The following is a 19,131-nucleotide window of genomic DNA, read 5'->3' on the forward strand; positions in this document are numbered from 1 at the left end:
ATGTGCATATTTGCATCCATATCATAAGTATCACATAGGTACACATACATATAGTTGCCGCAAACATGAATCATCTCATATATATATCTCAAAAATCCTAAGTGTCATGATAAAACGATGTCAAAATACATATGAATACAATAACCCAAAGGTGTCTACATCATCATACAAAAATGGTACAAAAATGATACATAGGGAGCCCTGTAAGGCTATGATGAACTCCCTCTATCAGAGCCAACTAGCCTCGATGGAGTCTGAGCCCTTGAAGGACCCACCCCAGGATCATCTCTCCTGCCCCCTCTATCTGGTGGTGGTGGAGAACCCATGACCCCACCGCTAGACGCTTGTCTCATGTCTCTCCCTCGAAAGGTTGTCATAGTCCGCGATGGTCTTTAGAAGCTCCTAGTCTAATGATCTGGTGGCACCACTCCATAGTACAAGTCTCGCCAATAAGCTATCTCCTCCCCTACCGGCAGAACATAGGCGTATCAGGCCCCTGTGTCCTCTGCTACCTGCCTCCCTACCCTCAGTGTTGTCTCACCCTCTGTATAGTGTTGAATAGCGTAATCCCTCTCTCGCTCAGTGTCCCTCGACTGTCTCTTGAGTCTAGATATATCCCTCTCTAGATCCTAGATCTCATCTCTTTGTCCCTAGCAGATCTCCCTCAAGGATAACATCTCATCCTCCTCCTCTCTCCCCTCATCCTGTCCTTGTGGTTGCTCCTTTCCCTATCCTCATCCCTGTACCTGTCTGGGAACCTGTACCTGTCTAGGAACCTGTGTTGCTAGCACCTGTAATGGAAATCCACCTCTACCCCTCACTACATGCATCTATCTCTCCTCTGCGCCCTCTCTCCTCTAAGCCACTCTCCTCTCTACCATTGTGCCCCGCCTCTGCCATCATCCTCTACCTCTGCCATCCCCACTATCATCTCCATCACATCCACCGTCTCCCTCTATCAGCTCCCCTGGATCCATCAGTCGTGGAAATAGATGCTCTTCCCAATATGAAGTATAATCTACTTCCATCCCTGCATCCTCTACATCTACATAAATGTCCCAAGGCATGGGAACTATCTCCAACAGTTGTGTCACTGCTTGATCATAAGACAATAATGGACCCAAATGCACCTAATCCCTCATTGTCCGTGCATACATCCCTGACCTCGTGGCATCCACTGTATCCTGCCAAACTACATGCATACAATGTCAATCAATTTCCACTCAATTATATACATCATCCTCCCTATCAAATAGCTACTTCAGAATACATATGGTAGCTCCACTGTGTCACCCTCCCACTCCTCACAGTCCCGGTACGGCCTCCATAGCACACTGTCTATCTCGTCAATCACCTAGTGCCAATACTCCAGTCTCCTAATCCGTGGTTGTGATGTACTAATATCATATAAATGTACATAGCTACGCCCATGTCGTTTGCCTCTAAAATGTATCAGACATGTAACCAGTAGATGCTCATTTGCCCATACCTGCAACAATGTCACTCTGCATCCCAATCCTAGTGATCCATGATATACAAACTAATGCAGCTCATAATACAAGTGTACCAGCAAACACGGTCCCCATGCAAACCTGGTGTGCTCAGTCACCAATGTCTCTAGTGTCCTCCCCCATCCCATAGCCAAACCTCTTGTCACCCTGTCCAGACATAGGAACCCACTGATCACTCCTGCTAGCATTGTTGGTAGCGCCAATCCTGTCACTGTAATGGTGTCCCAAGACACATGTCTTGGCCTCATCTCTAGTCCTGGATCCTGAAACACTCATCTCAGTACATCCATGTCTCCCTCTCGAACGTAAGGAACTAAATCCCCATTGATCGGTATCCTCAGTATCATGTATACATCCTCTAAGGTGACTGTCATCTCACCCATCGGAAAATGAAACGTGCATGTCTCTGAGTGCCATCTCTCAGCTAATGCAGTCAACAATCCCATGTTCACCTGAAACTCAAACACATATATAATATATCAGAGGCCCATAGCCTCTATTGCTTCTCTATCCTCGAATGTCAGCTCTTGTTGCAAACTCTAAGTCGAAGGGAATCTTTCCCGTGACTCCAGCATCGGTAGGTCCTCCTATAGTCAAGCAAATCAAATGTGTTAATCCTAGTGGTGCTCCCTATTCATCACAAAGTGTTGTTTTTTTATCCTAGTGGTGCTCCCTGTTCATCATAAAGTGTTGCTTTTATCCTATCCTTTAGGGCACCTACTTGAGTGCATCCTCTTGAGTAGCTTATCCAATTGACAACGTATGTTCTATCACAAAATTGTCAATTTTAGCCTAATCCAATTAACATATGTTCTATCATAGAATTGCCAATTTCTATGGTACTCCCTGTTCATCACAAAGTGCCTCACTTTATCTTATCCTAGGGCTTCTGCTTGAGTATATCCTCTTGAGTAGTTTCCTGATTGGTAATGTATGTTATATCATAGAATTGTCAATCCTAGCCCTATCTACTATCCTAGTCTTCCCTAGAGAACCTTCTTGAGTGTATCCTCTTAGTAGCTTATCCAATTGACAACGTATGTTTATCATAGAACTGTTGATTTGACCTTGAAGAGATAAATGTGCATTCATGAGAAAAACGTGCTTGCATACATCATAAACGCGCCTTCTCTACATAGATGTGCCTGAATCACATAGGCATGCCTTTTCTCTACACAGACACACTTTTCCTACATAAACACACTTGCACTTTGCAGACACAATCACATTGAACACGGACGCTACTGAAATCATAGACACGCCTAGCACCAACACAGTTGTGCCTAGCCTACCCAGATGAACCTGGCACAAACATAGACACACCTTCCCATATTTTGACCTACTTGACATTTTTTCTTGACCTACCTAACATGCATTTATGACAACAATTAATGCAACAAAGTACAAGGAGCTTTTGTGCTACTCACTGGCTCTCCTACATCTTCTAGCCTCTAAAATCGATGATCGTGATCAAATCTATGAACCAATGCCATCACTGCTAACTACTCTTTGCTCTATCTACACTCTGATCTCTTAGGTGTGTGGATGACAACGAGGATGTTCTCTCTCATAGTCTATCTTATAGACTACCCTAGCCCTAATCTCCCATGTCAGTCTCCTTTATCCCATGACTTTGTCACTCTATCCTATCTTTTCAGTCCTTTCTAACCTTTCTCTCTTATCGAGAGATTGTCTACAATCTAGTTAGATATTTTCATCTAATCTGTCAAGGGAACATATCATTCCCATCTTGGGAAAACTTTGTATCAGTTCATCTTATCTTCTTTGAAACAACACGATAAGCCGCATTGTCTGAAAGAGGGGCAAAATGTAGACACCTAGAATTGTCCTATCTAAATAAATAAATATTTTATTTATTTAATTATTTAAGCCTAATTCTTCTATTAATTGAATAAATCTTTGTTTATTTAATTAATTCATTTATCCTCTTCTATCCTTATTTCTCATTTAAATAAATACATTTATTTATTTAAATTATCCTTTTTCCTAAATTAAATAAATACTTATTTATTTAATCAATCCCACTTCCTCTATTAATTAAATGAATCTTTATTTATTTAATTAATTCATTAGCCTTTTCTACCCATGACACATGCCATTCATCTCTTAATTCATACAATACCTACCCTCTCATTATTTTCTTATTTTCTCTACCTACCCTCTAATCCTAGCCGACCAATTATATTTTACACCTCTCAATCTTATCCCTTCATTTCCTACAGTGTCTTCTATATAAGGAGATTCTTCCTTCTATTCAACTTCTATTTAATTCAACTAATTCAACTCCTAAGCATTCTAGCATTCAAACTTTCATATGCGATCTAGCTATCAACCACATTTACGTTCTTTGTTGAGCTCTTGTGCACACATAAAATCTGAGAGCAAATATATCAAGCAAGATCAATGGAGATAGGAAGAATGGAGATCCAAACCCTATTGGACATGTGATGGTATAATCTTTGTGATTTAATTTGTTTTGCATTGTCTTAAGTAATATTCATATTTTATGGTGGATCTTTGTTGTTGTTAGGCTAGGGTTTTGTGGTTGAATCTATTCAGTCTTTCAATATTGTTGTTTCCATTTTTACCATAAACAAGACTAATAGTGGTAAAACTCATGCATTAGAGGGAAAATTTGAATTTTGAATTTTGGAGAAAAGCTTACAAAGTTGATTTATGCAAAATTTAAGAAAATACTGATTAAACAATTTGAACTATATTGGAAGAAGAGGATGACACAATTTCCAAAAATAAAAAGATATTGGAATTTTAAAATTAGGGCCAAGGGAATACCACTTAATTTTAAAATCATAATTTTTAAAATTAGGGTCCAAGGGAATACCACTTAATCTCATATCTTTGGAATTTTTTTCTCCTTGATGATGAATCACAGAGTGGGATTCAAAACGTTAATGAGAAAAAAATACACACAATCGAATCCAAAAAATTTCAAAAGAATATAATTAACCTCTTAATTTTTAAAAAATTCTTGAAATTTGAAATGTTCAATTTTGGAGGTATTTTTAATACTAGAGTGATCAAAAATTGACAAAATCAGCCAATCTTCTCGATTTACAGTCATAACAATCTCTCAAAATTTCGGGAAAAAAGTCGAGGACCATGGCGGGAACACACATGATCTAACCAATTTTTTTCAAAATATTTAGGGATGAATATTATGATGATTTCAAAGCTAACCCCGATAATTTAAAGAATTTTACAACCTCTAGATGGGTGAAATGAAGGCTCAAATGTAAAAATAGGACCCTATTAGTGTTTTGAAGAAAAAGAGGAATTGAATTTCAAATTTGAAAAAGGTCAAACCTAATGGATAGGGACACCTTGGAAAATGTTTAGAAATATGAATTTGAGTGAAATTGATTTGAAATTTGCACAAAATCCAATTAAATTTGAAAATTAGGGTTTTATGACCTAACCACTTAATTTTAAAATTTAAATTTTAGGGAAAAGGAGGGAAAATAAAATTTGAATTGTAGGAATGAAAACAAGTGTGAGAACAATCAAAAATTTGAAAATTAAATAGAAATCCAATTTTTGCATAAGTTCGAGATGATTTTTCAAAATTAGGGTTTTAACAAGTAACCTCTTAATTTTGTAAATTTGATTTGCAAATTGAACAAGACAATGAGGAAGTTGAATTTGATAAACCAAACAATTTTCAGATCTAAGATAACCACAAGAAATTTTGACAAATTACAAGTTCAATTTTAATTGTAAAAACTAGGGTTTTTAATGATTTAACCACTAAGTTTGTAGAAAATTTACACTTGCAATTGAAAAATATGCAATTTTTTTCAAAGGAAAGCATGCTTCACGTCGGGTTAACTAAAATGTAATGTGGTCAATGTATATTGGTGGGTGAAAAATGTGTGATTGAGAGATCAAGTGGAAACTACCCTTTCCCTCCAAGGATAGATAAGAGTTTCACTACAGATTTCCCTTTAAACACTTTTCACCCAAATACATTGGAAAAGGAGAGGACAATTCACTAGATTCAACCTTCAAAGAAGAAGATAAAATTTTGAGTGAAATGGGAATGATAAGATAATCCCCTCTTCTTATTTGAAATGAAAAGGAATTGATTGAATTATGTAGTGCAAAAGTGACAAAGAACTGATTATAACATAAGATCAGAATATGGGATGAAGTTGTACACCTAGATTTGGCAGTAATATGTCGAGATGAAGTCACGTTGCGAATTTGAGGAAAAATTGCTCGGACCATGGCAGGGATGTACAGGGTCCTCTAAAAAATCTGTGAAACAAAAAGGGTTTTTCCGCCTCTGCAAATGGATCTTGAATCTGAAAGTACAGCTGGGCACCTGCAACCTACACACAGATAAGAGAGGAAAATGGGTTGGGATTGGGGGTTTGCCTTTAAGTCAAACCCCAGTTTTAGAATTAACCAAGTAATGAAAGAAAGTACTTGCAAGTAGATGTAAATGAAAGACTGAAATGTAAATCACCTCAAGGGAGGTTGTGATAACAATGTTGATAGAAATTCTTTGTGTGGAATTTAATGTTGGAATCAATCTCCTCTTCAATGGTTGAATCCTTGAATTGAATGCAACACCTAGCCTTGAAGGGAGACTTGAGAATGCTCAATGTTGGAAAGGAATGCTTGAATGCTTGAATACTCTTGAATGCGCAATCATAATTTTATCCAACTTGACCAGCTCGCAACTTACCAACTAGAGAGGGAAAATGCCACTTAATTACATGTAAATTAGGGTTAATGAGACTGATATTTATCACAAGCTGACATCGGGGAAGTTTCTCGCTCACTACACAACCTACAATGCATGCCTTAGGAAAGGTCCCTCCCCAAAAGAGGGCAGGGACAGGGGCGCCACGCCCCTGTCCTAGGGTGACAGGGCACTAGGCCCCTTTCCTACCCCTTTCTACAGGGCAGAGTATAGACAGGGTGATGCGAAGGCCAAGGAAGAAGTAGATTCTAAGGGTTGAGCAGTCTACGGTCTCCGATAAGGCTAGAGGATTCGATCTCACATGTGTGAGGACCCTAATGTGGTCGAAAATTGTTAGGGTCACAATTTTATGACACTACAGGAACTTTTAGTGGGAGTCATTTTTAAAACCATTCTTGAGCCATATGGTACTCATGTTCATTCCAAATTTAGTTCACAATTATTCTACTTGAAATGTTTGTCATGAAATATAATACATGTTTTATAGTAGTTGGGTATGCAGTTCTAGGAAAGTAGTATTTATTGTCTCTACTATGCCCATATTTTCCTTCTTTCCTATGCTCCTACACCTTTGTAGATGACATATTTTTAACCAGTTTCTCCTTATTAATAACTCTTTCACTTTGTCTTATTGATTTAATATTGTTTGACATTATCCATTTTCATAAGATTTTTTTTTATCTAGTTGATAGGATTTCTCTTATATGTTGATACATTGTATAAGTTCATTTCATAATTATCCTTATATATCAACCTATTACTACAAATAATAAATTAACTGAAGGAATAATATATCTATATATTTTTGTATTAATAAGAATCTTGGTTTAACTATATATATTAGAAATGTAGCAAAGAAATCAATTTTGTGAGCATCATACATATAAAGAGTTAATAGAAATTTTATTTCAAACTAGGAGAAAATTTTTACCTTTAAAATATTTTTTAAAATTTATTAATAAGAACATACATGACTTTTTCAATTATTTTCATATAATCCAAAGGACTATTCAACAAGAGACAAGATATGTATTTATTTTGCTTGCCTATAATTTTTAAAGTTCATAATTAGAGAAACGGGTATTGGAGAAAGGTATTTTAGCTACATATTAGAAACATTCTCTATGAAAAACCAAAGAGACAATACCTATGAACTTAGCCTTAAATGGTCAAATAACCTTATAAGATCTTACCCATATCCTCAAGCCAATAGAACCCTCATGCACCCTTAGAAATGATTTACTAAAAGTAAAGCATCATATATTCAATCCTCACAAAGACTCGACCCACATAATTATTTCACACAATAAAATAGTATAGTAGAACATGTTCATAATAATGTATACAACACAACACCTTTACCCAAAATCATATCTCAACACCATAGAATTCCCTTCGAGGAAAGATAGACCTACATACTCATGTACAAATAAAAATTCATAAAAGTTCACATCCAAACCCACTAATCTTGTAGACCCATTACCATTTTAAAGAGTGCAAAAGTAATAGATGAGAAAATAAATATTTTACCTCTATAGGGTGTGAATAGTTGTACATCAAAGAAATGATTAAAACTTGAGCTTCCTCTATTTAATCTTTCGAATGCTTTCTCCTCCTTTCATCTTTTCTCCCATCTATTAAAATATCCCTTTCTTGAAAATAATATGAAAAAAGATCACAATATTACAAAGCTAAAAATTATATTACCACATCTAAAATAAACAGGTGATTCCAACATTCAACAACATATAAAAATTCCGCAACCAAATAAAACATATTTATGTGTAGAAACCCTTTTGAGAAAAAAATCCACACTAGAAAGATGACAAGTATATTATTAATCTTCAAAAGACAGATAATAATAATAATAATAATATAATACAGCCCACTTCTCCAACCAAGCCTAGTTCCACTTTTGATACTTGCAAATAATGAATATGAAAATACTATGCCATGGCTCCATTTTATATCAAACTAGGGGAGGAAAAACAATTGTATTATCTAGAAACAAGAGGTAGATAAACACTTGAAAAAAACCATGCATAGGAAAGTGGAAAACCATAATATATAATAATATATCATTTTCCTTAAAATTGATCAAACATGGGTGTGCAAACCATAGCTACTAAAAGATTTGGCCAATTGGATGCTACATAACTCCTCAATGACTCTTTGCATCACCCAATAGACAACCTTTCTAATCCCAATCTTGAGCACCCAAAGGATTACCCTTCATGACATAATTTTGATGCCTAAATCATTTAATTTTATCTAAATTGACATATCCTTATCATCACACATGTTCACATCTTGAAAATGTAGTTAAACTTAGCCATAAATGATAAATATTAAAATTTTTGTTCATATCCTATGGAATGCTTTCTAAGGAACATGAATGTATATGAATGGCATATAATTTATAAGGTTAATGTCATGTTATCCTAACATTATACTATTTAAAATTATACATTCCAATTATATCTAAGAGATACACAAAATAATAAAATTAAGTACAATGATCAAGGCCCATGGAATTTGTGCACTGAGAGATCCTTTTTGTGGTAACTAACTTTGCAAGAGAATTTACAAAAAAGTGCCAAAACTCTTAATCAATATCTTACCATTCTCAACCATTTCTTGCAGAAAGTGATATTGAACATCAACATGCTTAGTACAAGCATGATACTTGGATTCTTGGCCAAAAGAATAGCACATTTACTATCACATATGATCCTCACAATCATGAAACTAAAACCAATGCCAAGACAAAGTCTCTTTAAACAAACTAATTCCTAAGAAGCATGTGTAATAGCCATATGCTCTACTTCAGTAGTGGAGAAAGAAATTGTGGGCTTCCTCTTACTCCTACAACTAACAAATCTGTCAAACACAATAATTGAATTGGAACTAATGGACTTTTGACTATCTCATTTACCTATCCAATTGACATTAACAAACCCATGTATGTCCAATGATTTTTCATATCATCTCCACAATGATAAACCAAATCATAATCAAAAGTATCTCATGAATATCTAAACACCCTCTTAGTAAATGATCTAAGGCTCTCTACCATGATTACACATAAACCTTCTTAGATCTCTCATTGCTTAGGCTAAATCTAGTCTAGTGCAATCAATTGAATTCATCAAACTACCAATGACACATAGTTACTAGTACCAAGACATGTGTCTAAAATCAGCTTACTACCAACCAGAAATGGACTACTATCTAGATTATATTCATGCATGTTAAACGTATGTAAAATTGGGTTAGAATACTTATTTTTTATTAACTATAGGTTTCTATGAATATGATATCCATGTATCTCCATACAAAAATTATGTGTCAAAAAGATAAGTCTTCAGTTCTCTAATCATCATCTTGGTGTTATCAATAAAGAACACGTCATCAATATATAATACAATGATTAGTATTTGAGTAGCAACAATATTAATATAGCCAAAATGTCCTTCCTCCATCCTCATATAACCCATCTACAATGCAAAGTCATGAAACATTTGGTACAACATCTTGGGTGACTATTTCAAACAATAGAAAGATCTCTTCAACAAAATCATCACAACCAAAGACCCTTAAGTGTGAAGTTGAAGTCTTTCTACCCATCCAAAGTTCATAATCGATTTTGTTGATAACAGTTTAACAAGGAGATCTATTAATTAAATAATAATGAATACCAATAACTTCTACCCAAAAGAATCTATCAATATTAGCACCAATTCACATGCTCCTAGCTCTTTCGATTAAGGTTCACTTCTTCTTTCAGTCACTATATCTTGATCAAGAGTATATGGAGCATTGTTCTACCAAATAATACCTACATGCCTAAATAATCATCAAATTCCCTAGAATAATTTTCACCCCCATTGTCAAATATCAATAGTTTTATCTTATAATCTCATTGGTTCTTAACTAAGGCCTTAAATTCCTTTAACATAGTGAAACCTTCAGATTTAGAAAGTTTTAAATAAGTCCAAGTGTATATTGAGACACCATAGATGAAGGAAACATAAAATTGAGATTTACCTTAAGAATCATCGTTCATTGGACCAAATACATTCAAATCAATAATATTTGACGGTGTCTTTGCTTTATAATCTCCTTTAGATATAATAATATATTCTTTTTACCAAGCACACAATGGTCATATATATTACTTTTAAAACTAAATAATAAGAAATACAATCAGTTAACTTTATATTTAGAATGGTCTTAAGATATTTTTCTCTAATGTGGCCAAATCTATGATGCCATGACATAAATGCATTTCAGTGCTAGTAACATTGGTAGAGATGAAAAAATATGGATAAATTTAGCCTGAAAAAAGTCTTTATTCAAGACCCTTTAGCAATAACTAAAATTTCTCTTAAAAACTTGCAATTCAACTTTTCAAATGTCACATGTATTCTAGAATTATTTAGCTTGGATACAAAATGAATGTTTCTCACAAGTTCTAAAATATAATAAATATCATCAAGATTTTTTATCTTCCCAGCACTAATTTTTTTTTACCTTTACCTTACCAGTAATCTTCTTCATATTGATTTCCCGAATAAAAACCTCTTTCCCATCATATTATTTGTAAGGAGCAAACCACTCCTTGTAAGGAGTTACATGGTAGGAACAACTTGGATCAATATGCTAAGAACCATTACTAATAGTGTTAGCTAAAATAAACTATAAAGCACCAAAATCGTCAATAAATGATTTTTTCATGGAGCAATCAACATTTTCTTTCCTTAAATTTACATTATTTCTTCATATGCTCTCTTTTATCATAATTTCAACACAATACTCTTCTCTTTTTAGCGATCTTAGGGTGTCCTTTATACTTATCCTTCTATTTACCACTTCTGGGTACTTATTTTGATCTTGTCTAGAAATGCAATGAATCTTGGGAGCCAATATTCATGGACTTGAACTTCTCATCTCTTCTAAGTGAAGTGCAACAATGAGGTTACCCATCCTCAAATTTACATTACCACGAGTTATGCAAATGATTATTTTTCTTGTATATAATAAGACATCATTTGAATTTTTGAATATATATGTGTGCATGTATATATTAAGTCTTTATTGTAAATTTATTTTTTTAATTAATCATTGTCAACTTGTTAGAGCTTATGTATAAGAAAATTGATATTTTTAATCTTGTTAAAAACATGTATGTTTGTATAAATATTTATGTTCATACATACTAGATAGATTTAAGAAACTAAATTTAAAAACACCATCTAAAGATACACCGATTATATTTTTGGGATTATTTCGTTATGTGGGTCCATACATAGTATTCTTCATCTTGTATATAGTGCTTATTAATTTTTACAAGACTTGAAGATGGACGCACATAGACCATTTTATGGGATTACTATCAACGGACAAGGAAGAACAATGCTATTTAATGTGCCATATAAATAATCTGGACATTTGTTTCAATGGAAACAATTATAAACAAGGATGATTGGAATTGCAGGATAGAGTTCCTGCAGTCTTGGTCAATATGAGAACAAGTGGCCCTAAGAAAACTTTGAAATTCTGTCCAGAATTGTAATTGGGAAGTGCTTTTCCTTTGCCAGATGGAAGGAAGTACGCTCCATTTGCAAAAGTATCTCTCACAGACTTCTAGAGCCAACTTGTTCCATTTGGGTTCTGACACCACATCACCTGTTTATTGTTCTCCTCATTCGGAGCAACAAAGAGATTTCCTTCGCTTTTGATAATGGGATCTGCACTCCCTCCAATTGCATATGTTCCCGATGGTTCGTAGTTGTTATTAGCAACATGCACATACTCATGTCTGCACCTGCTTCATGTAGAATTTTGAACCTGACCTATCCTCTCTGAACCAACTGATTAGCAAACAATAACAGCAAAAAGAAGAAAAACACCAATATCTTTATTGAAGCTTAATTAAAAAATTACATAGAGGATGTATATATAAAGAATTTGCAGTCTAGAAGAATAAATAATAAGTGCAGTTCTAAATATATTCCTAGCTTTGCATGGAAAGCTACTAAGGCTCTCAAACTAAAAAAAGAAAACTCCTCCCTAAATTAAGAATACAATAAGTGCATGCACAACATGCTTTATTTACTAAAAACAAACTCATGCAAAGACCAAAACTAAAAATAGTCCTAAGGATTCATGCATGCTGGAGTACATGCTTTATTTGCATGAATAAACAAAAAAAACTATTAACTAAAAATAGCTTATGCATGGTGATGAATGGATAGCTTCATGTCCAAACTGGAGTTGCATGGAGCTGCATGCTAGAGAAGCATCACTTATCAACATACTTCCCCTTGATGCTGAGAGGGCTTACAATCTTATCTCGTAGTGCTATAAACTGAGCTTTCGCAACCGCTTTGGTGAATATATCTACTAGCTGATCTTGGCTGTTGATGTGCTTCAATTCGACATCCTTCTTTTGCACCAAATCTCGTATGAAGTGATATTTCAAATCAAAATACTTAGTTCTGCTGTGATGAACCAGATTCTTAGCTAACTTGATGGCACTCACATTGTCACAATAAATTACTGTAGGCTGAATTTGTTTTTCTCCAATTTCTTCCAAAACTTTTCTGAGCCAAAGGGCTTGTGTACCTGTTGAGGTAATTGCAACAAACTCTGCTTCTGTAGATGAGAGGGCAACAATACTTTTCTTTTTCAAGCTCCAGGTAATCAAACCAGAACCAAAAGAAAAACAATTTCCAGATGTAGATTTACGGTCATCCATACTACCTCCCCAATCTGAATCACTAAAGCCTACAAGATTGAACTTTTCAAAAGAGTAGTAATGAATACCAAAACATGAATTCCCTTTCACATACCTCAAAATCCTCTTGGCTGCCTTCATATGTATTTCAGATGGATTTGTCATATACCTTGAAACAAGTGAAACTAAATAGGCAATATCAAGCCTCGTGTGGATTAGAAACATTAAGCTCCCCACAATACTTCTGTAAGTTGTCTCATCAACTAAATCAGCACCATCATCTCTACATAACAAATCTCCATGAGCACTTGGAGTGGAGGCAGGGTTACAATCAGTCATATTAAATTTCTTCAACATATCCTGTGCATACTTTGTTTGACAAATGAAAATCTCATCCTTACTTTGATAAACCTCCATTCCTAGAAAATATTTCATTAGACCAAGATCTTTCATATCAAATTCTTTCATCATAGCAACTTTGAATTCATCTTTCATCTTAGAACTACTACCCATATACAAAAGATCATCAACATACAAACTTATGATGAGAATATCAGTACCTTCTTGTTTGTAGTAAAGGGTAGGATCACTCTTACTTCTCTGGAAGCCATTCTCCTGAAAATATCCATCAATCTTGGCATACCACGCTCTTGGTACTTGCTTGAGGCCATACAAAGCCTTCTTCAACTTGTACACATAATTGTCTTTTCCTTCCACTTCAAAACCTTGTGGCTGCTCCACATACACTTCCTCTTCTAAGTACCCATTCAAGAAGGCACTTTTCACGTCCATATGATGTATGCTCCACTTCTTCTGAGCTGCTAATGAAATCAGCATTCTTATGATCTCTTGTCTTGCTATTGTTGCAAATGTCTCTTCATAATCAATTCCATACTTTTGTGTGAAGCCTTTAGCAACTAATCTTGCCTTGTGTCTTTCAACACTCCCATCATTGTTAAACTTGGTCTTCTAGACCCATTTGGTGCCAATCCTTTTATTGTCATGTGGAAGTTCTATTAACTCCCAAGTGTCATTCCTGTGAATGGAATCCATCTCTTTTTCCATGACTTTCACCCAAACCTCATTAGTACATGCATCTTCAAAACATGATGGTTCAAAATCAACCTTGGCTAATAAAGCAAAATTCACTGTTTCACCTACTGGGTTTTCTTCATGTACTTGATTTCCACTCCTCTGGTGGATATCACTCAATCTCCTTACTTTCCTTGTAGAACTTGGAGAAGAAGCTGGACTTGAACTTGGTACTAAAGAACTTGATGAAGGATTGCTTGGTGGAGTTAAACCACTAGATATAGAAACATTAGTTGGCTGCTCATGATCAATATCAGCAATTATATCATCATTCAAAATAGATTTTGGCTTCTCAACATGGCCTTTTTTATGACCATTAACTCCCCCTTCATCAAAAATCACATCTCTTGAGACAATAAGCTTGTTAGTGAGGGGATTATACAATCTATAAGCCTTGCTTTTCTCACTATACCCAATAAAAATACATGACTCACTCTTTGCATCTAACTTCTATCTATTTTGATCAGGTACATGCACATAAGCCAAACAACCAAAAACTTTGAAATGATTAACATTAGGCCTTTTATCATACCAAGCTTCATAAGGAGTCATCTTTTCTAGTGCACTGGTGGGGCTACGGTTGAGGATGTACACCGTTGTAGCAACTCCATCTCCCCAACAAGAATTGCTCAATCCCTTGGTTTGTAACATGCACCTTGCCATTTCAACCACAGTACGATTCTTCCTTTTAGCTACTCTATTCTGTTGAGGTGTGTATGCAATAGTAAGTTGCCTCTTGATGCCATTAAAATCACAATAACTTTGGAAAGCCTTTGAGCAAAACTCTCCTCCACGATCAGTCCTTAAACATTTGATCTTGCACCCTTTCTCATTTTCCACAAGGGCTTTAAACTTCTAGAATGTATCCAAGGCTTCATCTTTGGCCTTCAAAAAATATACCCAACAATTTCGTGAGTAATCATCAATAAAAGTAATGAAATATGATGACTTACCCAAACTCTTAGTCTGCATAGGACCACATATATCCGAATGAACAAGCTGAAGTGGGTGATGAGCCCTCCATGCATTGCCCTTTGGAAACTTTTCTCTTGCATGCTTTCCTTTAGCACAACCTTCACAAACCTCCTTGTGTTCCTCAACCTTGGGCAAACCAGAAACTAATGCATGTGAGGTTAGAAAATTCAAACTATGAAAATTTAAATGCCCATACCTGAGATGCCATAACCAACTTGAATCCTCATAAGCCATATTTGCCAAACTGTTGTTATGTTCACCAAACCTCAAGGGGAACATCCTATTTCTTGTCATAGGAACAACAGTGATCACCCTATTATCCTTATTCTTATCATAGATAGTATAAGTCTTATTCTCAAAGACTACTTTATAATTTTTCTCACATAGCTGCCCAACACTTAACAAATTGTGCTTCAATTGTGGAGTATAATAAATATCATGAATACTCTTTATACCTTCTTTTGTTTGGACCTCCATAGCTCCTTTGGCAGCAACCTCCAATGATTTATCATCACTAAGCTGGATCTTGGATTTGAAACTTCCATCCTTTGTTGAGAACAACTTCTCATTCCATGTCATATGGTTAGAGCATCCAGAATCTAGGTACCAAACATCTTTACTAGTATTTTCACCCTTGGCAAAAGATAAAAATAAGTGATCAGGAGGATTGTCACTACTTTCTTGAGCATAGTTAGCACTTTTACCTTCTTTCAATTTGCATTCTCTTTCAAAGTGGCCATACCTGTTACAATGGTAACATTGAACATTTCTCTTATCAAATATGCCTCTACCTCTTCCTCTGAAACCACCACTTCCTCTTGAGCCACCTCTTCCTCTACCTCTTGAAGAATTTTGGCTTTGCCCTTTACCTTGGCCTTGACTGATTTTGGCACTACTGCTGCTTGTATCTTCATCTTTTGTGATTAGCAATTTAGAGGAAAACGCTTTCTCTACACCTTCAAAAGAATCTTTCAATCTTTCTTCATGAGACATTAGGGATCCAACTAGTTGATCAAACTGTAGTTTTGTCAAATCCTTGCTTTCTTCTATGATTATTGCTACATGATTCCATCTGGGTGTCAAAGATCTCAACACCTTTTTAATCAAAACTTCATTGCTTACAATTTCTCCAAGTGTAGCCATTTTATTGACTACATCTTTGACTCTGACACAATAATCAATTATACTTTCAGCTTCTTGCATCTTCAAATTCTCGAACTCTCACTTCAATGTCTGAAGCTTGACCACTTTAACTTGATCACTACCCTGGTAAGCTTCTTGTAGAGTCTTCCAGGCATCTTTGGCAGTTGTTGCTCCTGATATTCTTGGAAATAAGCTCTTATCAAGAGCTATCTGAATGTGAAACAAAGCTTGAGCATTCTTTTTCCTTGCTTCCTTTCTTGTTGTTCTTTCATTGGCTGTAAGGGCATTCCAATCAGTTGGCTCTTCATAACTTGATTCAATAATCTCCCACAAATCTTTTCCAATCAAAAAGGTCAGCATCTTAATGCACCAATAATCATGATCATTCCCATCAAATTCTGGAATGGGCATATGGTTAGAATTTGACATGATTAACTTTGGCGAAATTCCAATAATAAAACTTTAACCCAAAACAATTTTACCTGCTCTGATACCACTTGTAGAATTTTGAACCTGACCTATCCTCTCTGAACCAACTGATTAGCAAACAATAACAGCAAAAAGAAGAAAAACACCAATATCTTTATTGAAGCTTAATTAAAAAATTACATAGAGGCTGTATATATAAAGAATTTGCAGTCTAGAAGAATAAATAATAACTGCAGTTCTAAATATATTCCTAGCTTTGCATGGAAAGCTACTAAGGCTCTCAAACTAAAAAAGGAAAACTACTCCCTAAATTAAGAATACAATAAGTGCATGCACAACATGCTTTATTTACTAAAAACAAACTCATGCAAAAAGCAAAACTAAAAATAGTCCTAAGGATTCATGCATGCTGGAGTACATGCTTTATTTGCATGAATAAACAAAAAAAACTATTAACTAAAAATAGCTTATGCATGGTGATGAATGGATAGCTTCATGTCCAAACTGGAGTTGCATGGAGCTGCATGCTAGAGCAGCATCACTTATCAACACTTCATCCCAATGGCCAACGACTGGATTAAGGTAAATAACAACAAATTAGGCAGTAAAGGAGCTTCAAGTTGAATTGTAATTAACTTGGCATTCGTTCAGTGAGGCCAGGCCCAAAGTGGTTGAACGCCACTGTGACCTTCATGGCTTTATCGGCTGTATAATCATCACTATGGCCCAAAAGCATCACCTGATAGGTTGATTGTGTACATAAGAATCCTCACTCATGTATATACAAAATCTAATATGTAACAAGCAATTTATTCTATGAGGACTTCGCATTGTTACCTTGTCATGGTAAGAGAAACGGTTGTTTGAAATGGTAACTGCAGTGGAGGCAAGCGTAACATCAACTAGTCCATCTGAGCAACTGACTAATGTGTTATGATCGATCCAAACGTCTCGGGAATTGCGAACTGAAATACCATCTCCATCTTGTGTTTCGATTTCCTCGGTCTGCGTACCCTCAGAGAGCAAAATCTTGCCTGGTTTAGATGGCTGATAGTCATGGATGTTCAATCCGTGAATGATAACGTTGCTCACATTCACAAGGGTAATGCAAGGCCCATTCCCGATGTAAACATTTGAGCCCCTTGCGTCGATAGTCTTGCGGATTGTGAAAAAGAGGGGCATCTGAAGCTTTATCTCCATATCACTGGCAAAAACTATCCAGAGAGAACCACTGCGAGTAACTCCGTATCTGAGAGTCCCAGGTGAGGGATTTACAGCATTGTAACCAGGACTGATGACTGTATACATCTTTCCTCCATTGCCTCCCTTGGCTGCACTGCCGAAGCCCACAGCACAATCCGCAAGCTTCATTCTGTTTTGTGCCCAATTTGGATCTCTTCTCCAGCACTTATCAATAGGGTTGTAAGACATTGAAGAAGACAATGAAAGGGAAAGAAAAATAAAAAGGAACTGCATCCACCCTCAGGCAGCCATTGATAATATGTACTTGGCAACAATAATGTTTTGACTGGTACCTGTTGTATATTTATTCCTATTGCTTCAAACAAAAATACGTGTGAAGCTCATGACCAGCTGAATAATTCTTAGTCCTATTGGTTATTTATCATGAATGATGCTTCGAAACAGAGGATTGACTAGTCGTCGTATGCTTCTTTATTTTATCATTTCCTTTGTTCTCAATACTAATAAAAACAAAACGTTGGAATTCAACTTACATCAAGTTTGGAGTAAATATTAAACATGAATTTCTAACTTTAAAACATTGTATAATTTATTGAATAATTCTTCTCTGTTCACAACTATTCAATATTGTATTGCATAGATAGAGTTGGTCATCCAGTTAGATATAATCCTACCCCATCCAATCCAATTGAAAATTGAATATATAATCTTGCCACCTCTCTAACAGCCGGATACGCTTCGTGGTTCTTTCTAGTATCACTATTTTTTCTCCAGCACAAAATGTAACCTTCTTGATACTAACAATGTCATTGGAATTCCACCCATATCATCGTTTGTCAAAATATTCGTGACTTTATAATGTGTAAGGACAGCATTTGTTAATTAAAGAATATGATTATCTTAATTATAGGGTTTATATTAAAAAACTTAATTAGAAAGGTACAAAATATCGTAGTTTTATATTTTTTAAATTAAATATTTGAATGGTAATTAGTATAATTAATATTTTAATGAATGTTTGTTTATATTATATATTTTAGATTTATTATTATTCAATTTTTTGTTTGTTTGTTAATAGGTCTTTGGTTTGGTCATGAAGTTGAATGATTCTGAATTATCCCACCAAAGATCAAGTCTTCTTAAATGCAAGGCCCCAACATCATAAGGGATAAGGTTGAGATCATGTCGTAAGTGACTTTGGGACAATGCATAGTATTTAGTCCATGGCTCTTAGTTTAAAAGGTTTCAACTTATATAGATTGCTATAAAAAATTTGAATCGAGAAAAACATG

At 35.2% G+C, this 19,131-nt stretch overlaps 1 protein-coding gene across 1 annotated transcript; it reads right to left on the reverse strand.

Annotated features, from left to right (window-relative positions):
- Positions 1–899: 899 nt before the first annotated feature.
- LOC131035301 (pectate lyase 1-like) lies at positions 900–18,067 on the reverse strand. Its single transcript, XM_057966976.2, has 6 exons — positions 17,474–18,067; positions 17,273–17,375; positions 13,228–13,241; positions 11,947–12,072; positions 1,648–1,774; positions 900–1,093 (listed from the first exon to the last, which is right to left on the reverse strand). Exons 1-6 carry the CDS (start codon positions 18,065–18,067, stop codon positions 900–902), a joined length of 1,158 nt encoding a protein of 385 aa, XP_057822959.2.
- Between the last annotated feature and the right edge of the window lie 1,064 nt (positions 18,068–19,131).

Source organism: Cryptomeria japonica, chromosome 5 (assembly GCF_030272615.1).
Source record: "Cryptomeria japonica chromosome 5, Sugi_1.0, whole genome shotgun sequence".
Taxonomy (NCBI): domain Eukaryota; kingdom Viridiplantae; phylum Streptophyta; class Pinopsida; order Cupressales; family Cupressaceae; genus Cryptomeria; species Cryptomeria japonica.

Coding starts and splice junctions, on each gene's coding strand:
- LOC131035301 (XM_057966976.2), bottom strand. CDS start 18,067: ATGTCTTACAACCCTATTGATAAGTGCTGGAGAAGAGATCCAAATTGG. Junction 1,775..11,946: donor ATGAGGAGAACAATAAACAG/GTGATGTGGTGT, acceptor TGAGTGTTTCAG/GATCCAGGACTAGAGATGAG. Junction 1,094..1,647: donor TCTGGACAGGGTGACAAGAG/GTTTGGCTATGG, acceptor ATGATCAAGCAG/TGACACAACTGTTGGAGATA.